Source organism: Oncorhynchus clarkii, chromosome 16 (genome assembly GCF_045791955.1).
Source record: "Oncorhynchus clarkii lewisi isolate Uvic-CL-2024 chromosome 16, UVic_Ocla_1.0, whole genome shotgun sequence".
Classification (NCBI taxonomy): Eukaryota; Metazoa; Chordata; class Actinopteri; order Salmoniformes; family Salmonidae; genus Oncorhynchus; species Oncorhynchus clarkii.
In genome coordinates, this window is record NC_092162.1 from 9,139,878 (window position 1) to 9,156,250 (window position 16,373).

At 42.4% G+C, this 16,373-nt stretch overlaps 1 protein-coding gene across 1 annotated transcript in view; it reads right to left on the bottom strand.

The window, feature by feature from the left end:
* LOC139367925 (voltage-dependent T-type calcium channel subunit alpha-1G-like) overlaps positions 1-16,373 on the bottom strand; it is a 346,256-nt gene that overhangs the window by 182,855 nt on the left and 147,028 nt on the right. The window contains 1 exon segment of the mRNA XM_071106315.1: positions 12,507-12,640. Coding sequence (XP_070962416.1) covers positions 12,507-12,640 — 134 coding nt within the window.

Sequence of the window (16,373 nt, forward strand, 5' to 3'; positions counted from 1 at the left end):
AACCCTCGTTTAAACATTTGGTGTTCACCTAAAGGCTAGTCGGAGACACCCCAAGCACATGGGAGAAGGTACTCTGGTCAGATGAGTCTAAAATGTACCTTTTTGGCCATCAAGGAAAACACTGTCGCAAACCCAACACCCCTAATCACCCCGAGAATACCATCCCCACAGTAACGCATGGTTGTGGCAGCATCGTGCAGTGGGGATGTTTATCATCGGCAGAGACTGGGAAACTGGTCAGAATTTATGAATGATGGATGGCGCTAAATACAGGGAAATTCTTGAGGGAAACCTGTTTCAGTCTTCCAGAGATTTAAGACTGGGACGGAGGTTCACCTTCCAGCAGGATAATGACCCTAAGTATACTGCTAAAGCAACACTCGAGTGGTTTAAGGGGAAACATTTAAATGTATTGGAATGGCCTAGTCAAAGCCCAGACCACAATCCAAATAAGAATCTGTGGTATGACATAAAGATTGCTGTACACCAGCGGAACCCATCCAACTTGAAGGAGCTAGAGCAGTTTTGCATGGTACTAACCTAATTCACAGAGTGAAAACAAGCCAGCATGTACAGAATAAAACAAATTCTAAAACATGAATCCTGTTTGCAATAAGGCACTAAAGTAATACTGCAAAAAAACATTTTCCTGAATACAAGGGTTATGTTGGGGCAAATCCAATACAACACATTACTGAGTACCACTGTCCAAATTTTCAAGAATAGTGGTGACTGCATCATGTTATGGGTATGTTTGCAATCATTAAGTCCTGGGGAGTTTTCCAGGATAAAAATGTAAACAGTAATGATTACTTTCCTAATAATAACAATATTAATGTAAATTCAACACATTTACTCAAAGATCTGTGTGAAGGCCAAATTACAGAAGAGGACATTTTTGAGGCAATTAAAAATGTTCAGTTTAGAAAATCACCAGGGCTTGATGGTATACCAGTAGAGGTATATCAGACCGTTGTTGATGTACTCAAATTTCCATTATTAGAATGTTTTAATTACTCCTATAAAAATGGTAGACTTTCAGGTACTCAACAAGAAACACAGATTTAATTACTACTAAAACAGGACCCAGGTGGTAAGTTTAAAGATCCAGTGCATTTAAAAAAACTGTCCTCTTACACTTCACTGTTGTGATGCAACATTCCTGGCGAAATGCATAGCACATAGAATAAAAAAGGTTTTACCAGATATTGTTTACCCTGATCAGACAAGTTTTTTACATAGGTAATATATTGAAAATAATATACGACAATTAATTGAAACAATTGAACATTATGAAACATCAAAGGTACCAGGCCTGGGTGCCTCCCAGGTGGCGCAGTGGTCTAAGGCACTGCATCGCAGTGTGCAACCAGATACTTTGTGTTCGAGCCCAGGCTCTGTCGCAGCTGGGAGGTTCCATATGTGTTATTTCATAGTTTTGATGTCTTCACATTTATTCTACAATGTAAAAAATAGTACAATTAAAGAAACACCCTGAAATTAGTAGGTGTGTCCAAACTGTTGACTATTACTGTACTATTTAACATCATCCTCAGCTCTGGCATCTTCCCCAATATTTGGAACCAAGGCTGGACAACCCCAATCTACAAAAGTGGAAACCAATTTGACCCAAATAATTACAGTGGGATATGCAGCAACAACAACCTTGGGAAATTAATTAATGCATTAACATTAATTTCAGACTCTTACATTTCCTCAGCGAAAACAATGTGCTGAGCCAATGTCAAATTGGCTTTTTACAAAATGACCATGCGAAAGACCACATATTCACCCTGCACACCCTAATTGACAAACAAACAAACCAAGCCAAAGGCAAAGTCTTCTCATGCTTTGTTGACTTAAAAAAAAGTTGTTGACTCAATTTTGCATGAGGGTCGGCTACACACAAACAACAAGTGTCTTGTTAAAAATGGCAAAAAAAACACACACTTTTCATTCTACACGGCCATGGAGTGAAACAGGGATGCAGCTTAAGCCCCACCCTCTTCAACATATATATCAACGAATTGGCAAGGGCACTAGAACAGTCTGCAGCACCCGGCCTCACCCTACTAGACTCTTTTTGCTGATGATCTGGTGCTTCTGTCACCAACCAAGGAGGGCCTACAGCAGCACCTAGATCTTCTGCACAGATTCTGTCAGATCTGGGCCCTGACAGTAAATCTCAGTAAGACAAAAAATAATGGTCCAGTCACCAGTACCACAAATACAAATTCCAACTAGACACCGTTGCCCGAGAGCACACAAACTATACATACCTCGGCCTAAACACCAGCGCCACAGGTAACTTCCACAAAGCTGTGAACAATCTGAGAGACAAGGCAAGAAGGGCCTTGTATGCTATCAAAAGGAACATAAAACTTGACATGCCAATTAGGATCTGGCTAAAAATGCTTGAAACAGTAATAGAACCCATTGCCTTTTATGGTTGCGGGGTCTGGGTTCCGCTCACCAACCAAAAATTCACAAAATGGGACAAACACCAAATTGAGACTCTACATGCACAATTCTGCCCCAAAAAATCCTCTGTGTACAACGTAATAATGCAGAACAGAATTAGGCCAATACCCGCTAAAAGAGACATTAAATTGTAAAACCACCTAAAATGAATTGATTCCCAAACCTTCCATAACAAAGCCATCACCTACAAGGAGATGAACCTGGAGAAGATTCCCCTAAGCAAGCTGGTCCTGGGGCTCTGTTCACAAACACAAACAGACCCCTCAGAGCCCCAGGACAGCAACACAATTAGACCCAACCAAATCATAAGAAAACAAAGAGAAAGAGAGAGAGAGAGAAAGAGAGAAAGAGAGAGAAAGAGAGAAAGAGAGAAAGAGAGAAAGAGAGAGAGAGAGAGAGAGAGAGAGAGAGAGTTTTGAGTTTTTATAAAACCTTTATTTTTTACTCAAGTGTTAACATAAAAAATGACACACTGCCTTTTCAGAAATGAAACAACAAATGTAATCCCTAAACAAAAATAAATACATAACATATACATTCAACTTATTTCTTCAGCAATAAATAATTTCCCCTCCTCTACAAAACAAAGCGCTCCTTCGTAGGCCCACTTCTCCTCAAATAATAGGAGATCTTTTACAGCTGAAAATAACTCAAAATCTACTTTTATTCTTGCTTTCACTAAACCTTTAAAAACACATCTTACATCCTGCCCATATCCCGTTTCTATCTTATGTTTCCTACTCAGAAAAATTGACATCTTAGCTTGTCCCAAAATAAAATTGAACATTTGACATTTTCTTTTCTGTTGTTTACTATATTGAAACCCGAAAATAAAAACAGTGTTATTGAAAAACTCCCCTACAGCTTTAAACAAAGATTCCAACATTTCCAATAGCGGTTTTATCCTCTCACACTCCATAAAACAGTGAAAAATGGTTTCTCTTATATTACAAAAAGGACATCCATCTCTAACATCTGAGTTAATAACAGATACAAAAGCATTAACTGCAATGATGCCATGTAAAACCCTCCATTGCATATCACCAGTACCCTTTTGTAACGGTGGCTTGTACAGTGCTCTCCATGCTGGCTTTACCTTGTCATCAATGCCCAATTTTACCCTCCATGGAGTATCTTTTCTATTTTTCAATTTATCTTTATTCAACACCTTGACACACCCCCTATACAATTCCTTCCCATTCACCTCATCCAAACCCACCTCCTCCAACCCTCTCAAATCCAGCAATAACGCCTTTCTTTCTGACTCTGGGATATTTGGTGTAATCCCTAGTTTTGGAAATGAGATGTCTTCATCTTGCACCTTCTTCTTGTGGCTACTAAGCATACCCCATTCTTCCGCTGACAGAGCCTTCCTACAGCTCCCCAGCATTTGTCCGACAATCCTTTCCGACCTCATCCCCAAATGTTCTGCCACCCGTCTTCCATCCATTAAGGCGGGCCCAGCCATGGCCATTAACTGTCTTAAGGTGATGATTTTCCCCTTCACCAGAATCTTGGAGAAATGTGGAACAGCTGCAGTTGTACAATCCAGTCTTGCCCCATACACCAGAGGTTCCTCCAACAGCCAATGCACTGACTCCGCTGAAGTTCGTCTGGACACCTTCATTATGCTCCACACTCTGAGAAGGCCTCTGTAAAACGGAGGTACTCCCTCCCTAGAAATCTGGCTACTATCAACCAGAAATAAAGCCTTCTTTAAACCTAATCCTCCAACCCGCTGTAATATAAGACCTGCCACCCCTCTCCACACCACATTTTCCGGTCCATAAAGCAACCTTTGAATAAACTGAAACCGGAAAGCAGCAGCCCTACTAGCAAGATGTACAAGACCTTGTCCCCCCTCCTCTTTTGACAAATACAAAACACTTTGTGGAACCCAGTGATATTTATCCCAAAAGAAATCCACAATAATTGCCTGTATCTTAGCCAGAAGGCCAGATGGTGGTTCTAAAACTGACAACCGATGCCACAGTGCAGAGGCAATCACATTGTTAACTATAATAGTGCGCCCCCTATATGACATACGAGATAGTAACCAATGCCATTTCCTCATCCTCCCTTCCACCATTTCAACCACCCCACTCCAATTTTTTTCCATAGTCCCCTCATCTCCTAGGTACACTCCAAGATACTTAAAACCTCCCTTACACCATTCTAGCCCCCCTGGCAAAGCCATGATCCCTCCAGACCATTCTCCAATCTGTAAAGCACAACGCTTTTCCCAATTTACCTTTGCAGAGGATATTCCCCTAAAACGATCAACCATTAGACTCAAGCTATCCACCTCCGCTTGATTTTTCACTAGCACAACTACATCATCAGCATAGGCTGAAAGACGAAATGGAGGAATATCCTCTGAAAGGCACACCCCTGCAATGCGACTTCTAATGCTATTTAGTAGTGGCTCTATAGCAATAGCATATAACATCCCTGACATAGAACATCCCTGCCTAATACCTCTACACACTTTAAAAGGAGCACTCAAACCACCGTTAACTTTCAATACACTTTCAATGTCACCATATATCACCTTTATCATGGCAATAAAACCAGAGCTGAACCCAAACGCCTCAAACGTGTGCCATAAATATTGATGTTCAACTCGGTCAAATGCCTTTTCCTGATCAATTGAAATTAGACCAGCATCCAACCCAATAGCCCTAGAGACGTCCAAAAAATCACGAATCAGAGAAATGTTATCCCCTATCTGCCTGCCAGGAACACAGTAGGACTGGTCCGTATGTATGATTTGCCCCATCACCTCCCTCAGCCTGTTGGACAAAGCCTTTGACAATATCTTATAATCAGTACACAATAAAGCCACCGGCCTCCAGTTCTTCACCTCCCTCGGGTCACCCTTTTTGGGCAGTAGGGTGAGGACAGCCCTTCTGCAGCTTATTGGTAGTAACCCTCCGGTTAAACTATCATTAGCTACTTCTAACCAATCCTCTCCCAACATATCCCAAAAAGACTTAAAAAAGTCAACGGGAAGCCCATCAATGCCTGGTGCCCTTCCATTTTCCATGCCTTTTAATGCAGTGTATAAATCCTGCAAAGACAATGGTTGCTCAAGCTTAACCTGAGCGTCTGCAGGCACCTTTGGGAGCCCATCAAAGAACTGCTGTGTCACTGTTTTGTCCTCTTTGTACTCACACTTGTAGAGCTCAGCATAGAACTCTACTGCCCTCTTTCTAATTTTACTAGGGCTAGTGAGCTCTTGTCCAACAGCTGATTTGAGACAATGAATAATTTTTCTTTGTCCATTCTTTTTCTCTAAACCAAAGAAAAATTTGGATGAGGCATCCATTTCAGATATGCCCTGAAATTTACTTCTCACCAGTGCCCCCTGTGCTCTGATACCCAGCAGATCTGCCAATGCAGCTTTTCTCCTCTTGAGGGCCTGAGTATGGCCTCGATCTCCTGTGGTCTCAACCAACGTCATGAGTTCCACTATTTCAATCTCTAGGGCTTTCATTGATCTGGTGATATCCTTGGTGACATTCCTCGTGTATTGATTACAAAATTGTTGAATCTGGATTTTCCCTATATCCCACCATTGTTGAAGGGATACAAAACTGTCCTTTTGAGACCTCCACCTCTCCCCCCCCAAAAAACTGAAACAGTTCCTGAAGTGAGCATCACTCAATAAAGTTATATTAAAATGCCAGTATGCGCTTTTAGGTTTTACATCGTTAATGAACACCACCTCTGTTATTAAACAATGATCAGAAAATCCCACTGGAGTTATCACACTTGATTTACAGACCTGAGATTGATGCTCAAAAACATAAAACCTATCTAACCTGGCCATAGAGATGATGTTCTCTCTCACATGCGCCCAGGTGTACTGCCTTGTTCCTCCATGTTGACTCCGCCAAATATCACACAGTTCATTTGTTACAATAAGGCGTTTTAAAAACGTCCTTGAGGCTATGTGAGGTTCTTGGTGATTTCTATCTAAATCGCTAACTGTGCAGTTAAAATCCTCAGCAATAAACAAATAATCTTCTTTGTTACATTTCTCAATGGTATTTGATAATGTCTCTAAAAAACATACCCTCTCAACTGTCACCACTGGGGCATATACATTTATCAGACACATATTGATGTTTTCATACCTTGCTCTAACTTTTAATAACCTCCCCTTAACTACCTCTTAAACCTCATATGACAAAGGCAAAAACCCTTTTGAGAACAAGATAACCACACCCCCACTTTTTGAGTTTTTATGACTACACACCACTGTCCCCCCCCACTCCTGTTGCCACATAACTTCATTTTCCAAATTACTATGCGTTTCTTGTAGAAAAATTATGTCACTTCCCTTTCCCCTCATTAACTCATACACCATGGCTCTTTTTTTAACATCTCTTGCCCCATTTACGTTTAAAGAAGAGATCTTAAAACTGCTCATGGATAAGAAAAAAATACAGAGGAAGATACAGCCACCACATCTCTTTACAGAGTTAAAACTGCAACTGAACTCTTTCATTTTCTTTAGAATTTGCATCACTTATTACTCTCGTGACCACTTTCTTGAGTCTAGCAATTTCAGGGCTTTTCAAACCTCCCCCTGTAATTTTTGACATCAGAAACTTTGCTGATTCAATAAACAATTCACGTTCAGGGAAAAAATCAGTTACATTGTAATCCTGCATATATTTCTTCCCTTTTGTCAACTTCAGAAATTGACGTATCTTCTCGATCCCATACCTCCCTTCCACCCCATCTATCTCACTATATTGTTGTGACGCGTCAGATGACTCACTCTCACTCTCGCTATCCTCCCCAGAAGAAAACCCCATCTCTACAACCTGTTCATCTTCACCTGATTTATCCATCTCTACCTTTCTCTTAGAATTAGACCCTTCACCACCCCTTAAATTCTTCCTTTTACTCCTCGGTATTTTGAAAACATCCGCTTCCTTTTCCGTTATTTCAATCTCCTCTTGACCTCCAATTTCATTTTCCAGCACCACCTCAGCGACGGCAGTCGCAATCTCACCTACTGTTTCCCCTCCCTCTTTGTTCTGATCTACCACAATTGCCCCCGTATCCACAATGCCTTCCTCTCCTACTTTTCCAACCACATCTGCCCACCTTCTCTCTTCCCCTACACCTGTAGTATTTTCATCCCTTCGCTGTGGTACGTTAGTTGCACCCGCACCAAAGCTACTACCAGGCTCAGCGCGCTCATTCTCGGGACAATTACGCACCAAATGCCCCTCTCTTCCACATCCAAAACATTTCATTGATTCAGTAGATGCATAGAAGACATAATCAAATCCATCAATCTTAAAACTAAACGCTAAATTCAGTTCATCTCCTTCCTTTTTTAAAATCATATGCACTTGTCTCCTATGAGACACGACATGTTTCAACAACGGAGATTTGCATCCAAAAAGAACCTTCTTTATTGTAGATACGATTTGACCATGGCGAGATAACTCTCGCTCTAACACTTCATCTCTAACAAATGGTGGCACGTTAGAAAGCATAACTTTCTTCGCAGGATTCATAAGCGGAAATACCGGCGTCTGTGTCTCCCGCAACACAACACCCCTCTCAACTATCTTATTCACCTTTTCAATTGAATATAAGAATATCACTACAGCGCTATTCATCCTTGAGGCTGATTTGATGCTATCATACCCATGATAGCACCCACAGCCAAGCTACATTCTTCCACTGAACACCCAGCCGCAGCAGGAATTTTTACTCCATGCCTCCGACTAAGTTTTTCAAACTCTACATTTCCGCGAGTGGCCATTGCAACCAGCCCCACCCGCTGGTTGTGCCCTCGCGAAAAACCAACCTCAAAGATCCCACCACCCCTATACGTGCTTAGTGATAGTTAAACAATATACCCTTAAAACAACTAAACTAATCAATATATATATATATATATGTACATTCCAAAACCCAATAGAGTGAAAAGAAATTCCATTCGCTCTCACAAACACTCTGCTTGACGACTCACTCCCAGCATGCACTCCGACGAGAGAGAGAGAGAGAGAGAGAGAGAGGTAGGTAGAGAAAACACATTCACTCAGAGAAATAGACTGCTCAGTAATTTGGCCAATTTAATTTTTTCCAGTTTTGATTCAGGAGTTAATTTCATACTTTTGGAGGGAAATGAACACACAGTCAATGGAGGGAAATGAACACACAGTCAATGGAGGGAAATTAACACACAGTCAATGGAGGGAAATTAACACACAGTCAATGGAGGGAAATGAACACACAGTCAATGGAGGGAAATGAACACACAGTCAATGGAGGGAAATGAACACACAGTCAATGGAGGGAAATGAACACCCAGTCAATGGAGGGAAATGAACACCCAGTCAATGGAGGGAAATGAACACACAGTCAATGGAGGGAAATGAACACACAGTCAATGGAGGGAAATGAATTATTGTCTCACACTGTGGAGAGTATTATTATATTTTCCAGCTTGCTATGCAGGTAGATGTTTTTAATATCTGTGTTTTTGCATGTACATTGATTGATTGATTCATCTTATGGTACACACAGATAAATAACATACATTTGTCTAAACAAATCCAACCTGTCAGTTAGATTTATTGCACCCATTACTGAAATGGTTGTTCCAGTTTAAATGGTGCAGGTCGTCTCTTCACACTGTTCCTAACCCTGACAGTCATTATGAATGCAGGTTGTGAGTGAATACAAATGTAATCTTTTGTCTTTTCTAACTCTGGCTGGATTCCAACAGGAGTCACATGTCACTTTGCCAGCCAGCATGATGTGGCCTGTAATTAGTAAACCAGACTGTTTGTTACACCACTGTGTTGGGTCTACGCCTTACAATATATGTCATATTCTAAACTATTTATTTGTAATAATTATATTCACTTTGATACTCATTTGGTGAAAGCCACAATACCTTAAAAGGAAAGAGTTCAACAACTCAACAACAATGTCTCAGTCACTAACAAATCCAGTCATGGATGGTAACGCTACAATTCACACAAGAAAATGCACCATGGGAAATATCCAAAATGGCTTTAAACCATATAGTGTTAAAACAACAACATAAATCAATTACTGTAATTACTCAATTACTCAGTTTTTTGCATAACACTAATAGGAGTTAACTTCTCTAGGGTAGGGGGCAGCATTTGGAATTTTGGATTAAAAGCATGCCCAAATTAATCTAACTTCTACTTAGGCCCAGAAGGTAGGATATGCATGAAATTAGTAGATTTGGATAGAAAACACTCCAACGTTTCCAAAACTGTTAACATAATGTCTGTGAGTATAACATAACGGATTTGGCAGGCGAAAACCTGAGGAAAATCCATTCAGGAATTAGGAGGTTTTTTTGTGTAGTTTTCTATTCAATGCCATTACAGTATCCATTGACTTAGGACTCACATTGCAGTTCCTATGCCTGAAAAATGAGGCAGTAAGAGCAGTCTGAATGTGTAGACCCTGCCGTGTCACAGAGCTCTTTCATGCCCGCTGCCGAGAGAGTGCCTTTCTTATTTACCTTTTATATTGATGACGTTATTGTCCGGTTGAAATATTATCGATTATTTAGGCTAAAAACAACCTGAGGATTGAATAAAAACATAGTTTGACATGTTTCTATGAACTTTACGGATACAATTTGGATTTCTTTTGTCTGCCTGTTGTGACTGCGTTTGAGCCTGTGGATTACTGAAGAAAACACGCAAACAGAACGGAGGTTTTCGGATATAAAGAGAGACTTTATCGAACAAAAGGAACATTTATTGAATAAATGAATGTCTTCTGAGTGCAAAGATATGAAGATCATCAAAGTTAAGTGATTAATCTTATCTCCATTTCTGACTTGTGTAACTCTTCTACTTGGCTGGTTACTGTTTGTAATGATTTGTCTGCTGGGCGATGTTCTCAAATAATCGTAAGGTATGCTTTCGCCGTAAAGCATATTTGAAATCTGACACCGTGGTTGGATTCACAAGAAGTTCATCTTTAAACCTATGTAAAATAGTTGTATCTTTTCTGAATTTTTATAATGAGTATTTCTGTATTTGAATTTGGCGCTCTGCACTCTCACTGGATGTTGGCCAGGTGGGACGCTTGATAGGTTAACTCTAGAGTTAACACTAGTGTTGAATATAAATAGCACAGTGACTGTTAACTACCCCATAGTGATACATTTGAGTAACACTGGCAAATGTAAGGCTTTTTTTTTACACTATGGAGTGTTACATTAACACTCAAAATGTAACATTATAAACAGAGTAGTTTTTACACTCCGTAGAGTGAGACCATTTGTTACCTGAGATAATGTTAAAATGCAACTCGAAATGTTGTTCAAAATGTAATCTAACCTTTCCTTTGTCACCAAACAGGTGTGAAATCAGTTTGATCAATAAATGAAGGAGAAGAAAATGCAGGGAGGAGGAAAAAACTAAGAGTGTGAGAGAGAAAGAGAGAGAGGCAGAGAGAGAGAGAAGGAGAGGGAGAGACAAAGGGAGAGAGGGAGAAAGAGAGGCGAGGGTGAGAGAGAGGGAGAAGGAGAGGGAGAGAGAGAGAAAGAAAGGGAGTGAGGGAGTGAGTGAGGGAGTGAGGGAGTGAGGGAGGGAGAGAGGGAGAGAGAGAGGGTAGTGATGAGGATTGGGTTTGCTCCTCTCTTGCCTCTCTCTATGTTTCCTGTTTTTCCCCCTCTCTATGCAGCTCGCTGTCAATCAGTGATTGTATTTATGGTAGGAGGTCAATGATATCCTTTTTATTTCAAGGAAACCTTTAACAACCTAATGTAGAGTGTTATCATTGTGTCTGTCTAGTATTCTTCACCATATGACTATGCCATATTGTAATGTATGTATAGTGGCTGTATGTCATGTTGATATTGTGCCCCCTCCTGCTCTCTTTCTCCTCCCTCCTTCCACATCCACCTTTCTCTCCTCAGTATCTATCAGTAGTATCTCCCCTTAGCAGAGGAAAGCCTCTACTCCAACTGTGGTGACAGGTCGATGTGTGGAAGTGTCTCTCTGTCTGAGACTACCTGAGAATCACTACACTATTGACTTGGGATCCTACAAAACTCATCTGAGGAGGAGGGAAAAGAGAAAAGAGAGGAAGAGGGAGGAGAGCGGTGGAGAGATATGGAGAGAGGTGGAGATGGCTGGAGAGAGGTGGAGAGAGCTGGCCTCACTCCAGTGCCCTCTGTCACCCTGCACTAAACTAGAGAAGTAGCATCCTTCTCTTTTTCTAACATCCTCGTCTTGCTTTTCACACTATTTTTTCTCCTAATCAACCCCTTAATCCCAAATCATCTTCCAACCCTCCTCCTCAGCCCTCACTCCCTCCTCAGCCCTCAGCCCTCACCCCCTCCTCACCCTTCTTAACCCTTCAACCTTCCCTTTACATCCCCTATACCATTTATAATATGAAGTTGAACACATCAATGGCCTTCACAGACCGTGATGCCAAAGAAAATACTAAAAGAGAAGCTTAGTAAAAATTAACGTTAAATCAATGAATGGCACGAGACTGACTTACTCTGATCAATCACGCACTGAGTGAAATCAAGCTGATGTTTGCACTTCATTATAAACCTGCTAACACACATGCACACACACACACGCACACACACACACACAAACACACAGATACACAGATACACAGTGTGCTGAGAAATGCTCTTTGGCAGTGATTATAATTACTTTATTTTTCAGAAACAGACACTTCCTCCGAACACTCCTAAACGGAACTAGCAACCGTTGCCAGGGGGTGTGTACCCGACAACCCGTTACCTTGGTTACTATTGTCTGAGTTTGGCTGTGGGTTCTTGTGAGGGAGACAGGGTTGGCATTTTGCAGACACTGCAACAATGTGAAACAAAGGAATACACACCCACACACACACTAAGCCCCATGTTATCCAGACAGACTGTATGTAGGCTCTCTCTCTCTCTGTCGTTGTCGTGATTCACAGCATGTTATGGCTACGGACTCCCTCTGCCCCTGTGTGAGAGTGCGACTCACCCGGCCAGCACGATGAAGAAGTCGAGTCTGTTCCAGGTGTCTCCTAGATAACATTTCTTGCCGAAGATGCCCAGCGCCACCATCTTGATGACCATCTCCACAGCAAAGAACGCAAAGATAAAGTCATCAAAATCCTATCCAGAGAGAGACAAAGACAATACGAATGTAAATATCACTGTATTAACTCAATACAATGGTTGACAAGACAGTTAAAGATATTCACATCCCATTCCTTCAATATGAAAAAAGAGAAATACATTTTAAAGTGAAATCGAATCAAATCCCATTGTATTTGTCACATGTGCCTCACAGTGAAATGTTTACTTACGAGCCCTTAACCAACAATGCAGTTAAAAAAATAAGAGATTAAAAATGTTTTAGTAAATAAACTAAAGTGAAAAAAGTAACACAAAATAACAATAACGAGGCTATATACAAGGGGTACCGAGTCAATGTGCGGGGGTACAGGTTAGTCGAGGTAATTGAGGTAATTTGTACATGTAGGTAGGGGTAAAGTGACTATGCATTGATAATGAACAGCGAGTAGCAGCAGTGTACAAAACAAGGAGGGTTCAATATAAATAGTCCGGGTGGCCATTTGATTAATTGTTCAGCAGTCTTACAGCTTCGGGGTAGAAGCTGTTAAGGAGCCTTTTGGTCCTAGACTTGGAGCTCTGGTACCGTTTGCCGTGCGGTAGCAGAGAGAACAGTCTATGACTTAGGTGACTGGAGTCTGACAATCTTTCTGGCCTTCCTCTGACACCGCCTGGTATAGTGGTCCTAGATTTTGGAAATACAGAAAGGGTATTTGGCAGTTGTTGTAGTATGATGGTAGTTGTTGTAGTATGATGGTAGTTGTTGATTGTGTTGATCTCAGTGGTAGATACCAATTGCTATAGGACATCACAAAATGAACTGGACAATACATAGACAAATAAACCTCCTATTTGATTATCTAGATAAAGTGACTCTCTCTCTCTCACTCTCTCTCTTTATCCATCTCTACTCTCTCTCCCGCTCTCTCTTTATCCATCTCTCTCTCTCTCCCTCTCCTCTCTCTCTCTCTCTCTCCCTATTTATCTGTCTCTCTTTATCCGTCTCTCCCTCTTTATCTATCTCTCCTCTCTCTCTCTCTCTCTCTCTCTCTCTCTCTCTTCAAAGTTCACAGAAGTAGTGCAGAAGAGACACATTAGGAGGAAGGAGATACTGACTCATCACACACAAACAAGTGTTTAATAAAAGCAAATACTTCTTTCTGCATACTAGTTCAGTGTAAAACAGTAGAAGATTCAGATGGTAATATATCTCCTCCCCCTCTCCTTTTCTCTCTTCCCCCTCTCCTCCCCTCCGCCTCTCCTTCTCCTCTCCTCCCCCTCTCCTTTTCTCTCTTCCCCCTCTCCTCTCCTCCGCCTCTCCTTCTCCTCTCCTCCCCCTCTCCTTTTCTCTCTTCCCCCTCTCCTCTCCTCCCCCTCTCCTCTCCTCCACCGCTCCTCCCCCTCTCCTCTCCTCCACCGCTCCTCCCCCTCTCCTCTCCTCCACCTCTCCTCCTCCTCCTCTCCTCTCCTCTACCTCTCCTCCCCTCCTCTCCTCTCCTTCTCCTTCTCCTCTCCTCTCCTCTCCTCTCCTCTCCTCTCCTCTCCTCTCCTCTCCTCTCCTCTCCTCTCCTCTCCTCCCCCTCACCTCTCCTCTCCCTCTCCTGTACTATCCTCTAAAGAGGTCACTTCCTTCCCCATCACTTGTGTATGATTACTCATCTATTTTACATTGGTTAAACTCCCTCTGTAAGGCTGGTAGAACATACCCCCACGGCCCTATGGGTGACAAACACAACTGAGATTTCTAGCCAACTGGAATCTATTTGCTAAAGAACTGAGCCCTGAGGCATCCCAAAGGTCTGAGTGACTGTAAACATACTGGATAGACAAACACATATGACTATAGTCTCTATAGGGCTAGAATGTAAATAGAGATGTGCATGAGATGTGTAGGAGGAGTTCTACAGGAGATATGCAGGAGATCTACAGGAGATGAGCAGGAGATATACAGGAGATGTGCAGGAGATCTACAGGAGATGAGCAGGAGATCTACATTAGATGTGCAGGAGAATAGTGTAGGAGATTTACAGGAAATCTACAGGAGATGTGCAGGAGAATAGTGTAGGACATCTACAGTAGAGGTGCAGGAGATATACAGGAGATCTACAGGAGATGTGCAGGAGATCTACAGGAGATCTACAGGAGATGTGCAGGAGAATGGTGCAGGAGATCTACAGGAGATGTGCAGGAGAATAGTGCAGGAGATCTACAGGAGATCTACAGGAGATCTACAGGAGAATAGTGCAGGAGATCTACCGGAGAGGTGCAGAAGATATACAGGAGATCTACAGGAGAGGTGCAGGAGAATAGTGCAGTTTACAGTCACCTGCAGCAGTATCTGTGATGAGCGAATGAAATGTCCTCCCTAACTCCCTTTTCACACATAGACACACACACACACACACACACACAGAGGAAAAACCAAGGGCCAGTGCTCACACACACCCCTCCTATTTTTCTCTCCTTTTTTTTCTCTCATTTACTCTCGCTCCTGGATGGGACATTGTTTTTGCAACCAGGAACAGTGACATTTCTTACCATGGAGCTGCCCAGAATCACGGCTGGCGAGAAGGACTAGGAAATCCGTCCACTCCTACGCTTCACAGGATTCGGAGAACCCTTTAAGGATGGGCGAGGGGCAGGATAACTAGAGCCCATAGCTCCCGGCACCTGGTGCCTCCGACAGATGGAGAAGCCATGCTTAATCCAGAGCAGGGACAGATTTGGGCCCTACCCGGCCCTAACCAAATTTGTAAGAGGTCATCTGATGCATTACTCTTATTATGTCTCTGCAGCATCTCTCTCCATTAAAGGCACAGTGCTGTATAGCACTGCTGTGCTTCTATATCTATGGTCCTTCGTCACCTTGGTTACAATTGTCTGAGTATAAACCCAAACAATGACTGCGTGCGAGTGACTAAGCTCATGGTATGAGGAGGAATGTAAACACACACACACAACACACACACACAAACATACACACACTTACTTTCTTTCTCTATCTATCTGAGTGGCCTGCACTAAGGATGACTATACTGTAGCCTCCTACCCCTGTCTATTTGGATTAGATCACCGACCCCTGTGTTCGATTGACCCTATAAGTGTCGATGATAATGAAACGGGTTCATCAGAGCAGTTGACTCCTGACCTGCCTTGACTATAACCTTGGCCTTAGATTCAGTGGATGCTGACTATCTGTACAGACCTCACTTGCTGTCTCTTCCTGGCCGGGTCCCCTCTCTCCACTGGGATTCTCTGCCTCTGACCCGATTACAGGGGCTGAGTCACCGGCTTACTAGTGCTCTTCCATGTCATCCCTAGGAGGGGTGCGTCGTGCAACTCTTTTTTTTGCTATACTCGACTTGAGTGGGTTGAGTCACTGACGTGATCTTCATGTTCGGGTTTTGCACCCCCTCAGACTCGTGCGGTGGAGGAGATCTTTGTGGGCTATGCTTCAGCCTTGTCTCAGGGTAGAAAGTTGGCGGTCTGTTGATATCTCTATAGTGGTGTGGGGGCTGTGCTTTGGCAAAGTGGGTGAAGTTATAAAGTGTGCGAGGTTATATCCTGCCTAGTTGTCTCTGTCCGGGGTATTGTCAGACACCCCCCCCGAAAGTCAATACTTTTTAGAGCCACCTTTTGCAGCAATTACAGCAACAGGTCTCTTGGGGTATGTCTCTATGAGCTTGGCACATCCAGCCAATGGGATTTTTGCCCAATCTTCAAGGCTCTAGCTATTTCAAGTTGGATGGGTTCCACTGGTGTACATCAATCT